General features: G+C 42.1%; 1 protein-coding gene across 1 annotated transcript in view; it reads right to left on the bottom strand.

Annotated features, from left to right (window-relative positions):
- The window catches only part of CACNA2D3 (calcium voltage-gated channel auxiliary subunit alpha2delta 3), an 876,027-nt gene that overhangs the window by 446,248 nt on the left and 409,447 nt on the right, over window positions 1-20,332 (bottom strand). Inside the window, exons 5-7 of the mRNA XM_003781696.2 lie at window positions 19,428-19,559; window positions 9,148-9,208; window positions 8,906-9,056 (exon numbers count right to left, since the gene is read on the bottom strand). Of these exons, the coding sequence (XP_003781744.2) occupies window positions 8,906-9,056; window positions 9,148-9,208; window positions 19,428-19,559 (344 nt within the window). The remainder of the gene's footprint in view (window positions 1-8,905; window positions 9,057-9,147; window positions 9,209-19,427; window positions 19,560-20,332) is intronic.

Genomic DNA, 20,332 nt, shown 5'->3' on the forward strand with positions numbered 1-20,332 from the left:
GAGGCCCATAGCTGTGCACGTTCACCGCACTGCCCAGCGGCTCCTTCCGTGGGTCACACAGGATGCCCTGCACTCGCACCTGCTTCCAGGCTCCTGGCAGCTCTCCATTTGGAAGGTTTTCGGCTCCTGCATTTTTATGTATGTTCCCTAGATTTCTGTTTTGTGAAATAATAATGTAGGATGGCCATATCAATTTACAACTGAAGATCTGGTCACTTCTTCCCTAAGACACAACAGCATTATAAATAGCTCTCCTTGGTCCTTACTTAATCTGATATCAACAGTCTGAGGAAGAAAAGGATGCAATGCAGGTCAGCACCACCCAGGGGCAAAGTCCTTCTGTTATTCGGTTATACTTCCCACTAAAGAGGCACTCAGCCTTCTCCACTCGAGCCAGAGTGGTTAGTTAGTCCTTCCTGCAGATTTTTGGGAAATGGGAAGATTCTCTTAGGGGGATAGGAGAAGGCCCAGGCAGCCCTGGACAGAGTCCAGTCCAGCCCACCAATTGCATGGTGAGGAGATGGACAAAGAACTTTTACCCCTTGAAAAGCTTTGAAGCTATAAGCTCGTAGCATGCGGGGACTCGGTCACTGTTAACTTTCCTTCTCCTTCTCTTTCCTGGTTGGCTTTCCTCTTATGATTCACACTAGAAGAGAGCAGTGCAACTGATGCAATGGAGGCACACAGGCCTGGGTTCCAGTCCTGATTCTGCCACACACTAGCAGGGCAATCCTGCCCTCAGTTAGGTCTTGCCTCACCCTCTTTGCTACTTATAATTCTTGACTGTCCCACCAGGATTCACTCAGGGATTCTAACTGCATCTTGCTGTGAGGATGAACTGAGATCATTCAGTAGTCAACTGAGATCATTCAGGGTTTGGCTATAAGGAAGTGAAAGAAGGCATCTGGGCACATGTGCACCGGTGCACACAGAAAGAAAATATATAGTGGACGTGGTGTGTGGTAAATAAAGAGAAAGGCCAACAGATGACACCCTCCACCTGGAGCTGGGGCTTGCTGAGTAGGAAGGAGGTGCAGGGGATGGCAAAGTGACCCACTCTTGGGAGCAGGGATCCTGTGCTCTTGGCCTCCTCTGAAGAGCACAGACTCTGCATTTACTAGAGACTAAACCCTGAAATGTCAGCGCCATCAGGCACATGTGACTGTCTTAATGCCTGAGACAGAAGCCCACAGTTCTTGACCACACATTGTCCAACCCTGTGCCATATTCTGAACCCTCCTAGGATCCTGTGTATTTGGCTACCTGGGAACCAAGATGGTGTAGCCACCTAACCGTCAAATTGCTGTCTAGTAAGCATTTTCAATGAAACCCATTATTCCTACTGTGTGCCAGGGACATAAAACACTGGTTACATTTCTCCATGATCACGGTGGTGGAATGATTATGAATGACTCTTTCTTATATTTGTTGGTAAAAGAATATGTTAATTCCATCTGAAGACAATGTCTGCTTTTCCTCTTCATGATAAAAAGTGATGCTGCAAAGTTCCTCCAAAAATAAGAAGAGGCTTGAGACAAACCCATGATCTTCGTTGGGCATTAGACCACACTGCACTACTCTCTTCTTGAAGGAACTGTCCCTCTCTATTCTCCATTCAACCACCCAACTACATTCTGAGGGTGAGACGTGCACTATAAGCCTTGGCCTTCCTTCTGCCCAACTCTTCAGCACTCCCCACACCTCCTCTTTCAAAGACAAAGCAGAATTCCCAGTGGGAATGTTGTTGCTGACCTAAAATAGGTAAGGCAACTCTCATTAAATGAATGGCCAGAACATTTTGGTGAAGGACCTCAAAGCAAAGCAAATGAGCTGGACTCTCCCACCAAGTTCACTTACGCTTCTACATTAGTGTAGGATCATATCACACATAAGCTTGTGTAAAGCACAGCCAAAAGACCAGAGAGAAGAGTACAACTGACTTTGGGTGCCGGAAGACATTGAGAAATTCAAACCCTGCTTCATGTCGGGAGCCAGACTGGATGGATGGAAGGAATGCAGCTTTCAGATCTAGCAGATGATCCCTCAGTCACCTAGAAAAGAGGGTGAGGCAAGACCTAACCAGAGAGGGGGAAACTTCAGGGAACATGTCCACATCTTACCCTGAACCTCGTCCTTGGTCCTCGTCCTTCCAGGGCCTCAAGACACTATCCTAGTTCCATTCCATGGCTAGTCAGTCCATTTATTCCAGTCCACTCATTTCACCATCATCCTCCTGGCCTGCTTCCTCCACATTCATTCCCACTCCAACATGCTCCTGACACTCTGGACTCCTTCTTGGGGGGAGATTCTTGTAACCGTGAATGGCACTTTCCTTCTCAGTTGTTAACCCCTTCCTCCTTCCGTCTCTTCCCTGCTCACACATTTTCTGGGCTAGACTACTTGCCACTCAGTCATCACTTTGTCACCTCCTGTGCATCTGTCCCTCCTCACTCCAGACCCTTGCCACCTCCTCTCCAAGACTATACCTGCCACACTGTGGAGCCTTGTGAGCACTCGCTTCCTGGCTGCCCACACACAGTGCTCACACACCCCACACCCAAGGTTTCTGAGAGCTGGTCTGCCTTCTTCCTTATTTAGAAAGGCAGCCCTAGCACTTAACACTGAGTGGCCTCTATTACTTGCTGAATTAATCATAAACAGTAAAAAGAAATGAAAAGGCAAAATTGTAGAGAAGATCACTAATGCAAAAAGGCAAGGAACACAGCCAGAAAAAAAAAAAAAAAGGTGGGCACAGAAATAAAAAAATAAGATGAGAAGCTCTACTCCTTTCAAAAACCAGATAAATCGACAAAAAGTAAAGAAAATAACTGGGTATGTTTTAACGAATCCAAAGTTCCACAAAAGCCCCATAGAATTAAAATACTGGCATGCTCGTGTAATGCAAGAAACTGATGTCAGCTGCAAGAATTGTTGGGACTCTTTTAAATATTTCTATGGTTTTATTGGTAAACTTTTGATTAGATAACCTTTAGAATGAAAATGTGTAGGACTTATGTAGTGAAGCAGATGAATCCACAATAGTTTCACTGACACAAGGCATCCCAGGGATCTTTTGCATTACAAAAGCTCCTTATGTAATTTGAAACACGACTGGACATAATTAGTAGTACAGAACAAATGAGCACTGAAAGAAAATACCAGCCTCATACTTTTAGTACGGAATTGATTACTTTAAAAAGCAGATCCACAGCCGGCAAAGCGCTGGAGAAACAGTTCTAAAGAAAATTCTGCAAATTAAAACCAGGGCACCAGAAAGTGCTCACTTGAACTAACGAATCGTGCTCTCCTCAATTCAACTGTGCACAAATATGAGCTGCAGGAGGCATTTAAATTGATTTAACAGTATCAGCCCAGTTAATACTGTGTTCATTTAATGCCTGGCTTTGGCTTCTGTAAAATCATTTTTCAAATTTCAGCATTGGACAGAATTAGCACCCTCATTTTTATGATAATATTGTTAATTTAATGCATGGCTTAAAGTTAGACTTCAAAGTGAATCAGAAAAATATGCCTTTTCTTTTGTCAGAGACATCTCTCTTCATGCACCAGTGGCTTGACCTTAAATTTTAACTTCAACTGCACAAAATCACTCTCATATTTCAACTATTCTTTTATCATTCAATCAGTCTGTCGATTTTTTTAAAATAGATTTTTGGTAATTTTTTTGCCCATGAAAGCTAAAACAACTTTTTATATGATCTTTCTATGTTTTTTCCTCTGGAAAGACCTGGATCAGAAGATTTTTTTGTGTAATACATAAGTTGCAGTTTGCAACCAACTTAATAAAATGTGCAAAACTGGCTCAAGTAGGTAAGGAAGGCCTTTCCCACTGTTTAAATCTCCCTCTCTCCTTCTTTAGGGCACTGAAAATCAAAGCAATGATGAATTAGATTTGTACAAACAAAAATTACAGTGTGCAAGGGCTTCCAACATTGAAAATAAAGGTTGTATGTTTATTTCTCTCTGAAACACTGAAATGTCTCCTCAAATGTGTACCCAGAAAGCAAAGAAAGGCTGACAGTGTAATGAAGGGTGAAATGATAATATTCTTGCCAGTAACTGGAATCCAGCAGATAAGAACAGGGCATGCAAACAGATTTGTAAGGCATTCTGAATGGAGTTTCCAATAACCCCTCCGTCTGCACTTACAAGATTCTGCCTTTGGGTCACCCTCGAGACAGGTAGCAAATGACCTTTTTAAACAGATGGAGGGAAAACTCACACCTTCTTACTACAGCAATTGTGCCAAGTTAGAAACAGGAGGAGCTCATGCAGGAAAAAACTAACTCAGCAAGGCAAAAAACGTTGAAACATGCTGGGGTTAAGAGAGACAATTCAAGGGAATGCAAATGAAAACTTGCCAATTACGAATCTACCATTATTTAGAACCCTTAAACTGCTGGTAAGTGTGTAAACATCATACCCTGCTCGGTGAACATTCTGATAGACCCTATGTGCATACCCTCTGGTGCAGCAATTTCACTTCTAGGCTTTATTCAATAGAAGCACAGTCAGCCCGGCAAAAATATGTGCACGCCACTCAGCGCACTCCCTACATTGAACAGTCCATTGGCTTAGCACTCTTGAGGAGAAAATGGGATGCCACGTTCTGCTATTCAAATATATCTGATTGCAATGGGAATACAGAAGCAAGTTGCTGAATATTCTGTAAAAGATGATTCTATTTTTGAGAAAAAATTATATGTTCATATGCACAGAAAAATTTAGAAGAATATGTGCCAAACAGAAGGCGAATGAGAACATTTCTGAACTGTTTATAATTTTTACTTACGTTGCCTACATTAAAAAGCAATCAGCCAGTAAACATTACTGTTAATGGTTCCTTTGTGGCTTTGGTTTTCTATTATAAACTCACTAACATATCTGATCTATTCTTTTGCTCACTAGGGGAACAGAGATTTTGCTACAAAGACTTTAAATACAAAAAGTTTAGAGTGTTGTTCTAGTTGTCGAAATAATTATTCAGATAGCGTTGATGCTGATTATTTGTTAAAAATCAACAAACAGATGTACAGTGAGGGTTAATAGGACTGCTGATGAGTTTCTTTATGTAAGGGGGCAACTGGGGTAATAAAAAATAAGTTTTTTATGAACTATTCTATAATAACTGGCATGTCTACTTTTTAATTATCTTAATCACCCTCTCTTCTTCATTGAGTTGACACTGTTTGTATATCTTAATGAACTTACATAGATTATTTCAATCGATTGGTTTTGTTAACAGAACAATAAATCCTGGCTGATAAAGGATTCAGGGTGTAATTAGTTAGCTCTTCCTATTATGTGAATTTCTGATACTTCTATAATGAGTAATTAAAGATTAATAAGAAAGATAGTCTCAAATTAGCTGCTGCTTATCTATAAGTGCTTCCGGATGTGTGGGGATCAAGCCACATTTGCATATTCACAGCCAGGCTGGGGACTAGAGTAAGTTTTCTTAATTACAAAATCAGAAAGTTTAACTATCTGGGTCTCCTTCCAAAGAACTGTGCCCCAGGGCCATGTAATTACACAATAGAATGGTGGTGTGGATCAACTACATTCTCTTCACTTCTGCTCGAAAGCAGCTCCAGGTAAAGCTGGACAGTGCCTGACTCTCAACTATGTCCCTTTAACAGAGTATGTGACTCCCCGTGGTCATTTCTGCTGCTTTGTGCCTGTCTCCACATCATGTGGCACAAAGCCAGCATAAAGGTTCCACAAAATAATCTGGATAGGACATTTAGCAACAGGCGTGCACATAGTGGGCACTGTGTGGAAGGCAGCCATTGTTCCTATTCATTCAACAAATGTTTAAACTCCTGTCATTTGCCAAGCACTGTCCTAGGAGTGGGGGATGTAACCATGAATAAACAAGACTAAACCCTATTCCCAAGGAATTTAGTTTTCTTTTTTTTTTCTCTCCGTTTCAGAACTTCTTAAAATCTGAAGATATAAATCATGTCACCCTGCAGTTGCGGCCTTTGCTCTGAGAGTTCTTCAGAAGAGGCACATATACAGGACTCTAGTTCAAGCAATCCTCTCTGAAAACCCATATCACTTAAGCACCACTGCCTTCTGCCTAGTGAATATAAGTGGGCATCATGCCAGAGAAGGCTGCCTGGACACAGAGTTCCGTCATGTCCATCTCTGCTCAAGGTCTGAGCAGACTACAACTGCATCCTTGGAGCACCCAAGAACCCCTTCCTTCCCATGCTCCCTTTGCTCAGCGAGTCCTGCACACCAGCTCCACTCTGGTGCATCCACTCAGGTATTTCTGGCAGCAACTCTGTGGGCAATATAAATACACCCACTTCACAGTTGAGGGGACTGATGACTCAATTATTAAGTAGGTAGCCCAGACACACACAGCACATGTGGTGGAACTGGGATTCAAAACTTAGTCCCCACTGCAAAGCCCAAGCTCTGCCCCCTCACCATGCTGCCTCCAACCACTCAATGACCCAAATAGATGTGACATGAAAAAGCACAAGAGCCCATCACACCTGAGCACTGGGGCAGGTACTCAAGGGAAAGAATCAGGCTCATTGTCACTATAGTCTTTATTTTTTTTAAAATTAAGTCATATAGACATAGATCATGAATACATTTATGCCTTTGTAGGATTCAATGTGTTGATTATTTATACAAATTGGAGTGCTTACCTCCTACTAACATAGCTTTCACCCCATTTACTTAATCACAGTGTTAAGACATTTGTGTTCAACACTTGATAGATTTGACTTGTACCCTTACGATATGCTCCATAGGTGTGGCCCCAACATTAACCCTCCCTCTATTGAACCACCCCCCTCCCTTTCCTTACCCCTCCCCTTCCCTCCTTCATCCTAGGGTACAGTTGTGATTCAGCTTTCATATGAAAGTGAGTGATTATAAATTGGTTTCATAGTAGTACTGAGTACATTGGGTATTTTTTTCCATTCCTCAGATAACTAAGAAGAATATTTTCCAACTCCATTCATGTAAACATAAAAGAGGTAAAGTCTCTATCTTTTTTTAATGCTGCATAGTATTCCATGGTATACATATACCATAATTTATTAATCCATTCATGGGTTGATGGGCACTTGGGCTTCTTCCATGACTTGGCTATTATGAATTGAGCTGCAATGAACAATCTGGTGCAAATATCTTTGTTGCCAAGTGATTTTTGGTATTTTGGATGTATACCTAGTAGACAAATTGCAGGATCAAATGGCAGGTCTACATTTAGATCCCTGAGTGTTCTTCAAACTTCTTTCCAAAAGGAACGTACTAGCTTGCACTCCCATCAGCGGTACAAAAGTGTTCCCTTTTCTCTACATTTATGTCAACATCTGTAGTTTTGGGATTTTGTGGTGTGGGCTACTCTTACTGGAGTTAGATGATATCTCAAAGTGGTTTTGATTTACATTTCTCTGATGACTAAAGATGATGAGCATTTTTTCATGTGTATGTAGACCATGCACTTGTCTTCTTCAGAGAAGCTTCTGTTCATGTCTCTTGCCCAGAATGAAATGGGATTATTTGTTCTTTTCTTATTAATAAGCTTGAGTTCTCTGTGGATTCTGGTTATTAGACCTTTGACAGAAATATAATCTGCAAAAATCCTCTCCCATTCTGAAGGCTGTCTATTTGTCTTACTTACTGTGTTCTTGGTATATGATTCTCTCAATTGATGCAGAAAAAGCTTTTGATCATATCCAGCATCCTTTCTTGATCAGAATGCTTAAGAAAATAGGTATAGAAGGAACATTTCTTAAATTGATAGAGGCCAACTACAGCAAACTCACAGCCAATATCATATTGAACGGAGTAAAATTGCAATCATTTCCACTCAGATCAGGAACCAGGCATACCTGGTTGCCATTGTCTCTAATGGACAAAGGTTGCCCATTGTCTCTAATGCTTTTTAACATTGTAATGGAAGTCTTAACCATTGCAATTAGGCAAGAGAATGCAATCAAGGGTATCTAAATAGGATCACAGGAGATCAAACTGTCACTCTTCGCAGATGATATGATTGTATATCTGGAAAACTCCAGGGAATCAACTACAAAACTCCTAGAAGTGATCAAGGAACACAATGGTCTTTAAAATAAGAGTGGTAGGAACCAAAAGGCTATGATGAGAATCACACCAAAGAATCCAGAAGCAGAAAAAGAACTAGGGCTAGAAACCTGAATAAGTGGTCATTTCCAGGCACATAAGTGCGTAGCCTCAGCCTCGGTTCCCGGGTCTCCCCCTCCCAACGTTGTGAACTTGGACAAATTACTGACACTCTCTCAGTCTCAGTATCTCCCTCTGAAAATATGCCCAAACTACCTCCAACATCCAAGAGTCCTGAAAAATGAACATAATGAATAAATGAAATATAAGGTACACAATAGGCACTTAATAAATGCCACTTTCATTCCAGAAGCTGAGATAAAGTGCCTGAGAGCCATAAGCTGCCTTCCACATTTTAGTTATGTCATGATCACAATTATTATTATCATCATTATCATAAGGCCAATCTATTTTAAAGTTAATTTCCATGTGAGAAATTCTAGTGGTTTAGGCAATCTTTTGAGGACTACTCTCCAGGGTTCTGAAAAGGTGTCAGCTCCCTAGGAAAACCGAAACTGGTGCTAATATTCCAGATGACAGTGGCTCTGTGCTAGGTCAAGAGAGATAATATGTTCAATTGAATTATCCAAAAGCCCCAAGTCTCTCAAGGGCCCCCCACTGTCCATGATTCTGTGAACTCACATGGGGCTAACCAGGTCTCATGCCCTGGCCCCTAGATGCTCCCTGTCCAATAACAGTAACAGTGTTAATCCATTGCTGCTAAAAGATCAAGTGAACCCCAAGTGCAAAGAAAGTACAAAACAGCTACACTCACAGCAATTATGTTGAAGAAGTCATCATCCCCAAGCGTGTCCAAAATAGACGAGACCGTTTGCTTCGCGATAGTCAGACGAAGTCCTTTCATGCTGCCACTGACGTCAACTAAAATGACCACATCCTTCGGAGAAGTTGCTGCCTGGATGTACCTAGTCAGGGAAAAATTAAGTAAAAATGAATCCTGACCTCTCTTCAAGATTTCCTTTTAAAAAGTAACTAAGAGGTTTGACTATTGCCTACCATTTTCTGTTCCTGCAGTCAAAAGCAATGACTCCATTCTCATCTGGTTCCCATTTAATCCCTAGAAGAAAAATGGGGTTATAAGAAACCCAGAAACTTCAAATATTTATTCATAGCATTTCAAGGCTGCTCTGCTTTGCTGATTGAATTGATAGGGTGAAAAATCACTTGCAAAGACCAACCCTGAAGTTTATCACGTGCTCCATCACCAGTGCTGGGAAGGAGCTCTGCGGCCATGACCCCACAGAAACACAGGGCTTAGCGGCTCCAAAGACCCGCAGAATGGAGGCATCTTCAGTACTGCGCTGTCTGTTGAAGAGAGGATGTGACTCCAGCTCCTTCTCTTGGCTTATAATAAAGGTAGCTAAGGTCATTTCTCACTGTCCAGGAGGTTGTTGGACCTGGTGACATTATCCATAGATCTTTGGACAGAGTCAGGCCCCATCCCTGGCCCTGGGTGAGGTAATGTCTATAAGCAGGGAATTAGAAAGCGCACAGTACAGTGTCTCCCTCTCAGCATACCCAGGGTCTGCTCCCTCCTCACTCCTGTTTTTAAAATCAGGACTTTTGGCCTGGCTTTCCACATTGACAATGACATAAAATGGCTTTAATTTTCCTGCATAATAGAGTTTGAGTTTCAGCTCCTGAAGTCTGGGAAATTTTCCTCATGTGTAAAATCAGCTCCAAGATCCTTTGTCTTGTGGTTTGCAAACTGGTTATAATATATCCAACTTAATTTTTAAAAATAAAATTTCTTTCAAAAAGAAAGGCACTTACTTCTTAAATATAAGATAGGAAGTCATTGTTTTCAATCATCATTGCTGCTCAGGGATGGAGGATTAGAAATATAGACTTTGGACAAAAGAAGCTAAAAACAGAAACATCATTTTGACAGGAGAAATTCCTGTGATGTTGAGATTCTCCTTTCTAATTAACAATGGCCAGCTTTCTGGCCATTGGGCTAACAATTGGCATCAGGTGCTTATGGTAGCATTCCAGAATCATTACATACATAACATTGAGATGGTACTTTGTAAGCCAAAGATGCATTTTTTTTGGAGACAGAGTCTCACTTTGTCACCCTGGGTAGAGTGCCGTGTCATCACAGCTCACAGCAACCTCAATCTCTTGGGCTTAAATGATTCTCTTGCCTTAGCCTCCCAAGCAGCTGGGACTACAGGCACCCACCATAATGCCCGGCTATTTTTGGTTGCAGTTGTCATAGCTGTTTAACAGGCTCGGGCCAGACCCTAACCTGCCAGCCTCTGTGTATGTGGCCGGCACCCTACTCACTGAGCTACGGGCACCAAGCCCAAAGACTTATTTTGTTTTGTCCTCCTTGTACCTAAATTTCCCTCCTGCATACTAGCACCTGCCTAATTTAAAGAGCTTCCCTTAAGAAGTCAGAAAACAGGTCATTAGGCAATAAAGATACAATATAACTGACCTGATATTGTACATAAGGGACTGGAATGCAATTTATTTTAAAAATATCTAATACACTGCTTTGTAGAAAGCCAAGTACCGCTAGGAAGGCACAGATGTGATACACAGTGAAATTACATCCCTGGTGAGTCTAGGCAACATATCTGTAATTCCACAAATAACTGGCACAAGAGTGATATTAAGAGTTTTTTTTTATCTTTTGTTTTTAAAATGTGTTGACGTATGGTAGGTGTCCAAGGGATGGTTCTTAGATTTAATTGTGCTGAGTCTCCTTAAACCTGGGCCGGTCCCACATGTACTAGTGATGACCCACCCCATTTACTCTCTCTGCCGTCCTTTCTCCCATTACAGCCCCACCATGGTATGTGCTCAGTGAGGAGCAGAAAATGACTGTTCCCTTTTACCACGCCAACATTTAGGCCAAGGCCTTAGGGGAAGGAAATAATGAGTCTTGGGGATCTCCATTTGGGTTCAACCCATTTCCTTACATATAGGCTTGTAACTTTTCTCAAACATGGTTGAAACTTGGTACTTTTGGAAATGCTGACATGAAATTAATCTTTTGGGGAAAACCAGTATAAGACACAATTCCTTGTAAAATTGGATCAAATAGGATGACTCCAGAGCTTGTGCCTACTAACTCTACCTTTCACTCAACTGCAAGTAGTTGGCTGGTTGAACACACAGTAGTGACTGAGAAAGATGCCCCGGTTCCTGCCTGCCCTCAGGAAGCCTCACATGTGGTATAAAAACAGACACAGGAGAAGAAACGGCAAGTACCAGAGACATTATGAGGAAGCACCTGACGCTGTGTTAGTAGATAAGGTAATTTTTTTAAATTTCCTTGCTTATTTTTTATTTTTTCCTTTCTATTTCTTTGCTTTTCGTTGTTGTTGTTGTTGAGACAGAGTTCCATCCTATGCACTGAGCAGAGTACAATGGCGTCATAGCTCAGCTGCAGCCTCAGGCTCAAGCTGTGGGTATCCTGCCGCTGGGATTAAAGGTGACTGGCTGGTGTTTTTTGTTTTTTTTTTTTTAATGAGTTGGGGGTCTCACTCTCACTCAGGCAAGTCTCGAACTCCTGAACCCAAGCAATTCTCTCTCCTCAGCCTCTCACAGTGCTGGGATTACAGGCATGAGCCCCTGTGCCCGGCAGATAAAGTGATTCTAATCTCTAATGTGAGGAAGGCATCTTTGAGCTGAGAGTGGAATGATAATTTATTACTTTGATGGGACTGCAGTAATAAAGTAAAGTCTTCCCCTGGTAGCCATGGGAGATTGGTTCCAGGACACCCCTGGCCTTGGTCTGTAGATGCTCAAGTTCCTGATAGAAAATGGTATAGCTGTCGGGTGCCTATAGCTCAATGGGTAGAGTGTCAGCCCCATGCATTGGGGGTGGTGTGTTCAAACCTGGCCTCAGCCTGCTAAACAAAAACAAACAGAAAAATAAAACAACAACAACAACAAAAAAGGTATAGTATGTGCATATTGCATATAACTTATGCATATCCTCCATATACTTTAAATCATCTCCAGATTATTTATAATACCTAGTACAATGTAAATGCTCCACAAGTAGTCATTAAACTATATTTTTTATCTGCATTATTTTTAATTGTACTATTTGTCATTTCTGAATATTTTCTACTCATGGCTGATCGTGCAGATGCAGAGCCTGTGGACACAGAGGGCTGACAGTACTGCAAACTGGGTAGCTTAACAGAAGTGTATTCTCTCATCACTCTGGAGGGTATAAGTTCAAAATCAAGGTGTCAGTAGGGCCAACCTCCCTCTAAAGCAGGGATGGGGTGTCCAAGCTGGGGCCTATGGGCCACATGCTGATTTTTATTAAGATCATTTTCATTTTTCTTTTTCTTTTTTTTTTTTTTTTTTTGCTTATCTGTGGTGTCCAGTATCACAAGCATGCATGGAGATATATATATATATAGATATAGATATAGATATAGATAGATATATATTTTTTTCTAACCAACTTTTATTAGTATTTAATGTGTAGTCAAAGGCAATTCTTACTCTTTCAACATGCAGCAGAGGGAAAAAAAGGCCTGAGGGCTCTGAGGGAGAATCCTTCCTTGCCTCTTCCCAGCTTCTGGTGACTGTTAGCAATCCCCAGTGTTCCTTGACTTATTGTTGTGTCACACCAGTTTCCGCCTACATCTCCCCATGGCTGTCTTCCCTCATGTCTGTGTATCCAATCCTCTGCTTATATGACACAGTCATACTGCATTTAGAGTCACCCTAACCCAATATGATCTCATCGCAACTCCTTACATCTTCCCCATCTAATGAGGCCCCATTTCCAAGTAACATGACATTCTGAGGCTCCCGGTGGACATCAATTTTGGGAGGACACTGTTCAACCTACTACATGTGGCTAGGATTTGTTAAATAGAAGCAGGGGTGGCGATCATGCAGAGACGAGCATCCCAGGCACACAGAACAACGTGGGCAAAGGTCCTGAGGCTGAGAAGTATGTGTCAAGTTCAAGGAACTGAAGGAATGCTGGTGTGGCTGTACATGGAGAACATCCCTGCCAGAGGAAAGGAGCCTAGAATTGTGGGCCTTTCATGGTCAGGATGGGGGTATTCATCCAGTGGGGCTGGGGATATTATACATCCAAGCATAGCTGCCCTGGATATAACAATAAATCTCATACTTTGGCTCAAAGTCAAGGCTTGATGAGCCCAGGCATGGGGAGGCCATCTTGTTCAAAGCTGACATTAGAGCCAAAATCTTCAGATTTCCTTGAGAGGTCCAGTTAGGACTAAGACCTGTTCCCTCTACTCCTATGCCATCATCCTCTTGTTTGTGTAGGTGTTTCCACACGTGTGTTCCATGAGAAGTTCTAACTAAGTTAAGTGAATAAAAGCAAAACTGTTGTCTACAGGATGGGAAATCATCCAAAGGCCTTTCATCTGCTCAAGTACATCTTGAAGTTGATGGCAGAGACACCAGAGGTGGCTTTACCAAACTAACTTCACCACTGAGTCCTTTCCTCCTCCAGAAATTTCTAAGAATCTCACAAGAAAATGTTTTGGGAAACCAACTTCAGGATACCCTGTCCCAGGTGGTGCTATCTCTCCTAGGACGACATATCAGCTTTGTAGTATATAATGTTTTGCATGCATAGATATTTTGAAAATGTTCAAGTAATTTTAAATCTCAGATAAGTAATAATTGGATCATCTTAAATCATTGGGACCTAGGGAATTATCACTTAACCAAAAAGCACCCTGCATGGGCCACACAATTTATGAAGGTGCCAATAAGCCTTCTGGACCCCCACCAAGGCTGGTGGGTAGGGTGGTGCAGTTGGCAGCAGAGTTAGCTAGGTGCATTCAGCCTTCTCTCTGAGGCATCCTGGTCTTCATCAGCAGCATCAGTGAATGTCAGCCTACCTCTTTCAGAGGACACGGTCTCTAGAATGCTAACAGATCCCTAGTTGAAACTAAAAATAATGTCAAATCACTACTGAAGATTCAAATGCTCAACGTTGAGTAAATTTTAAATATTGTGCAACATTCCTATATCCCATAGCTTCTCTCCCAGAGGCATTAAAAACTAATCTTGGAGGAAAATTAATTCCATCTAAGACAACATATGACTTCATGTTCTCTTTTAGCACATAAAAATGAATGTAGGGCCAGCAGAGCAGAGCCTAATGCAAGATAATCCGAAGGTCAAGCCACATGCAGCCAACATAAGTCCATGTGGCGATGGAGTTGGAGACTATCTAATAGAACTATGAAGGACTACCACAAAAGGCACACTAAAAACCCAAATTATCTTTTTGCTCTCTAGATTTATTTCTGCTTGGCTCTGAGATCCCTTTTTCTCTCTTCCTCAACAAAAGGTGTCCTAGTCCATTGCTTTTCTTCTCCTTAGTCACTGCCAGTGACATCAAGACCATCTCCACAACCCAACATCTGAACCAATACCGACTGTCTCATTGCAACACAGGATTTCTCTTCCCTATGTGAGAGCAAAGTCCAGAAAGATGGGGGGGAAGGTAGGAAAATCAAGAGGTACTGTATGTTGGTTTTGCCCCTAACTGAATAGGTTCTGTCTAATTCTTTCCTCAAAATAACATTTGGAATCTGGTCCATAATCTAAAGTTTAAATACATGCCTTCCAGCATAACTTTAGGTCTAAAATATCAGGCCTAGAATAAATTCTGGCAGTTAATATGAGTTTGAGCTGGAATCAGAATTGGCTTTAAAATGTCTTCTGAGAAGCTGGCTATGTACTTCTTTAAAAAGAACTCCTTCATTCAACCACATGCCACCTCCCTTAACAATCTCTTGAGAGATTATACACCATCATAAATGAGTATGTAATAAGGGGATCACTATAACAATTATAAGAAATAATTTTCCACGATCAGTTTTTATTGGTGTGGTCCTATTAAGTTGGCCAAGGCAGAGAACCCTGTTACCAGTCACACTTTACCTATCACCAAACCTGAGCCTGATGAGGAAGTGAGGAAGTGAATGAACACAGCATGGTGCTGTTCACAGAGCCCAGAACCTCAACTTGACACCAACAAATGGCATGTGTGCTCTTGCAAACAGCTCTTTACTCTTTGGCATGAACCAACTTTTACCTTCCGAGGGTACCCAAATCACAGCATATGTATAAAACCATCAATTCCCTTTGAAATCATCAAGCCTTTGACAGGACAAAGCTCCTTGAGATGGGGCTGTAGAAAGGTAAGAGTCTGATGTTGGGGAAGAAACTGAGGCTTCTTATCATCACACATGAACCTAATTGGTGTTCTATGTTGTATTACACATTGATCTATCTATGATGTACAGACAGTTTTCTCTGTGTAGCTAAGGTAGGACAAGGGGGTGCAGGAAACTGTCAGCCAGCCATATCATTTTAGATAAAGCTAAAGATTGGCCAGAACAGGAAGGATGGGCAGCAATGGTGGTCTTGTAAACAAGTAGAAATGAGGTCCCACAGACGGTTGTAACAAGATGAATTGGCTGAGGGTCACAGGAAAAGGATTCAATGCACAGGTGTTGTCCTCTGCTTCTTGGGAGAGGTTGGGTCTGGAGGACCCTGAGTAGAATGGCAGTCACTAGACCTTGAAGAAATGATCAACAGAAGAGTATACCCAGCTTCCAGGACACAGTGAGCACTGTGGTGGAAAGGGCAGGAACGCAAGAGGACTCAGAGGAGACAGATCAATGAGAAAAGAAAGAGACTATGGCTCTGTTTTGCAGTTAATACCAGCTCCCTACTGGGCCACCTCCATCTCCACCAGACTGCAGCTGGGAGCAGGGACTTTCCTTTGGAAAGTCCCAGCATCTGGGAAGAAAAAAGCTGCTGCCACTGGGTGATGGCATACAACAGATCTGGTTGAATTTTATCCACAGAGTGGTTCATACATTCAACAAACACATAGTGAATGCCTATACTCCTAAAATATGTTATTCTTGCTTCTGGTGACAGAGTAATGGACAAAACAAATGTCTCAGTCCTCTTGGTGGCTGATATTCTAGTACAGAAGACAGGGATTGAAAACCTATTGGTTCAGGATTTCAGGTTTGAGTTCACATTTTATAAAGTAAGAACCTGCCTGTAATCCTGGCACCCTGGGAGGGCAAGGCAGGAAGATCCCCTGAGCCCAGGAGTTAGAAACCAGCCTGAACAAGAGTGAGACCCCCATCTCTACTAATAATTAGAAAAACCTAGCCTGTCATTATGGCCCAGCTACTTGGGAAGCTGAGGCAAGAGAATCACTTGAGACCAAGAGTTTGAGGTTGCTGTGAGCTATAATGCTATGGCACTTTACTCAGTGTGACAGAGTGAGATTCTGTCTTTAAAAAAAAAGGGGGGGGGGCAGTGCCTGTGGCTCAAAGGAGTAGGGCACAGGTCCCATATACAAGAGGTGGCAGGTTCAAACCCAGCCCTGGCCAAAAACTGCAAAAAAACCAAACAACAACAACAAAAAAAACACCCATCTCTCTCTCCCTCTCTCTCACTCTCTGTCAGAGAGAGTGAGAGAGAGAGAGAGAGAAAGGACCCACAGAGCCTGACTAAAGTCTTCTGCTAAGTGAGACCCTTTTGCAGTATAGACCCCAAAGATAAGTTCCTTGGAAACTGGCTACAAAAGACTACAAGAGAAGTCTTTTTTTTTTTTTTGTAGTGTTATTCAACATGGTAAATACTAGTCACGTATGCCACTTAAATTTAAATTAATTAAAGTTAAATAAAATTTAAATTGTAGTTTCTCAGCCTGCTCAGGCTCATTTCAAGTGCTCTGTAGCTACACGAGGCCAGTGACTACATCTTAGGGTAGATACAGAATGTTTCCACCAGCCCATAAAGTTCTTTTGGAAGCACAAAAAGAGAGTGGCCACCTGCTAACTGGACATAAACTGAACTTGAAAAGGCCTAGGTATGAATCCATGCAGAAATGGACTCATCATAGGTATGCTCTTAGCCCACTGTTTACCAAAATAGTCCTTCCAGGAACTCCTTCCTCCACCCCAGAAGTTGGGATTGAAGTCCCTTCTCAGTGATCCCCCAGCACCTTCTAGTTCTCCCATCTTAGTAGGAAATAGTCTGTGCCACAATGATCTGGCCATCTGCCCATCTCTCCATGGTGGTAACTAATGCTCCATCTGGAGAGCCACTCTAGGCAAAGCCATAAACATTCCACCTAGTCCCTATGCTTTCAGATGGGTGACCACGCCCTGTACCCCTGGCTTCAGTGATGGACATGTGACCCAGACCACGCTAATCCCACAGCCATGCCATGGCCCCCATCAGAGGGAGATCCCCTGCCAGTGACGCAAATTCAGAGTAGTCAAAGGCAGGAATGAGAAATGCAAAGAAAGATTCAAAATCCAAATGACATTGCTGAGTACTGAAATCCAGCTGTGTTCCCAAACAGCATGCTTCCTAGGTTTCAAGTTATATGAGCCAATAAACATGTTTCTTGCTGGAATAGTTGGAACGGGTTTCTGTCACTTGCAACCAAAATCCTGGATGAATGCATTTCCCCACAAGAGGGCGCTTGACAAGGTCTGAGACCTGTCCAGTCCAGTTCACTATTTTATTCTCAGGGTCTCTCTCATAGGGTGCTTGGTATAAAGACAGAACTCAGGACGTGATTGTGGAAGACTGAAGAAAGCCTCCTTCTGCTTAAGAACATGCACAGTTACTACATACTGTTATACCACTCAAAAATGGAAAGAGGCATCCTAACAAAAATTTTCATGATCACTGTTCTAATCACATTAAGTGCAGGAGGGAAGAGGTATATTAGGTGTTAAGAACCAAACATGGAGTTGATTGACCACCGTCAGGGCAATGGAATTTATCAAGGCAATGAAACACCTTTGGCCTTTTCTAACATAGCTAAAATACAGTCATTTTGCAAAGTTAAAATCGTGCCAAAGTGCCATAAAAAAACTGCAAGCATCTCTGAGCCTACTGTTCTATTAAAAGCCTTGTATGTAAACTATTCTCCCCTACTACCCAAAACTTGTATGAAGATTCTCATTATTTTCAAATTTCATCATGACTAAAATTTAAGGACTTTTGCTGGTGCAGACAACAAATGATTTGTGGTTTCTGCTTATCTGTCCCACCCTCATCCAAATACTGCATAGTGAAATGGTTAGACCTCCAGTGGCTTCCTAGGCAAAGCAGCCTCCCCGCTAGGCTCTGATTTCAGCAGCATTTGTATCAAATTTGCTCTCTGTTGAGTCTATCAAGGCAGATTGCAATTTGGTGGCACTGGAACTTTAATAGTCCACTGTTTATTATAATGTTATCTTTAATAAGATGCTTATTGTTTAAATTTCTGTGAGCTCCAGGAGAAAGCGTGCGCGCCCTGCTGAACATGGCTCTTGGGAAATACCGAATAATCTGCCAAAGCAGACACCCGGCAGGCAAGTCTCAGGGGACAGATGTTGTGCGCAGGGCAAATAGCTCCTCAAGGCGAGGCCGGCAGGCTCCGTGCCTCAAAGTGGGAAGACATCAGGTGCCTAGTCTTACTTAATGAAAACATAAAAGACTACTTAATTGCTCCAAGATTATGCATGGTGTTTTTTCCCTTCTTTTAGGTTGAGCTTGTTAATTTCTACAGCTGTGATGTTGGCACAATTGCAGCCCCAAGTCCTGTTTTCACAACTTGTAAGCAAAATTAAAACTTCCCTTTTTAATTAAAATTCAAACCAAGCCAGAATTAAAATCCCATTGCAAAATAGAGGCCTGGGAAGGCTCCAGAAGGAACACCTGTTCCAAAGGCATGATGGACAGCCTCTGACCAACACATGGCTTGGGTGCTGTTGGAGGTCTTCGCAGAGGGGCTGCTACCATCAGCAGAGCTTTGGCCATTTCAACCTGCCCCTCCGAGGTGAGCCAGCTCTGGGGTGGGGAAAGCCAACTCCAAACTTACTATTTCTTATACCTTTCAGCCAGAATGTAACTTCCCAAGTACGACTTGTTCTCTTTGCCAGTAATGATAGCAATGATAATAATACAATAGCTATAACAGCATAGTAATAGTAATAAAACCAAATATTTCACACATTCAACACCCTACTTCACTTGTGGTGGGAGCTCTATGGATAAAGATGCAGGTCCAGGGAGGGGCTCTGTGATTGATGCCTGTGTGTGCACATGTGCCTGCAGATGACAGCTGGCCATTCCTGTCCTGTGCCCTGACAACAGAGCTGAGCATAATGGTTCATTTTCATCGAAGGGAAGGAAGAAGATTTTTAACTTTGAACCCTAAAGAAAATTATTACAGGCTCATTCATCTGAATCATAGTTGTCAATGCAGGGATACTCACCTGGATATTGCCTAAAAAAGCCTTTTGCACTTCCAAAGTATTGCCATATGAGTGATGGGTCACGGTCAAAGTTATCTACAAAAACTTTATTTAGGGATTCGGACCAATAAACTCCATTGACGATTGCAGGGTCTGTAAAATGAGAGAGAGAGAGATTAGAAACAAAAGTGAAATAGAATCCCTGGCAGTCCACATCACATGGCAGACGGGAGATAGCAGCATAAGATACCTCATCTTGCAAGAAGCTGTGAAAAAAGTTACAGTTTCCAAAATGTTTAGTTTCTGGGAATCCAGATGCGGGGGCTTCTCCTCCTCCTTAGCCCCCCTAACCACCCAGGAGCCTCTACTGCTGGCTCCTTATGTGAAAGGCACATTCCTTTTTTGCAACTTTCAATATCATATAACCCACCATTCCTGAGAAAGAAGAGAACCCTTCTTAGCATTATTTTTCTGCTTTTTCCCCTACTGAGCCAGAACTCAGCATTAAAAACAGAAAAACTGTGTTTTCTCTCGCTGTAATCACCTCAGCCAACACGACCCATTCCATTTCTCTCTGCCCTTGGCTTAGAAGTTTGTTTTTTCTATACAAACAAACAAAAAAAAAAAGAAATTAAATTGGAATTGTATGATTAAATCTTTGTACTTCTTCTGTTCAGCAGAATGTGAGCTCCATGAGGGCATCAAGGACCTCTGGTTGGTCTTCTGCTGTGTCTTTGATTAGCACACAGCAGAAACTCTAAAACTTTTGTGGATTGATGAGGGGATGGCTGGAAGGATAGATCGATGACCAATGGATGAAAGAAAGGTTATTTTCCAGACAGCAGATAATCATTTACTCTTCTGCTCCATGAACCCATTAACAAACCTCTTTTCACCCTTTGGGAAGCCCAAAGATAACTCGTTGT

The sequence above is a fragment of the Otolemur garnettii genome, unplaced genomic scaffold (genome assembly GCF_000181295.1).
Source record: "Otolemur garnettii isolate 467f Iridium unplaced genomic scaffold, OtoGar3 scaffold00002, whole genome shotgun sequence".
Lineage (NCBI taxonomy): Eukaryota > Metazoa > Chordata > Mammalia > Primates > Galagidae > Otolemur > Otolemur garnettii.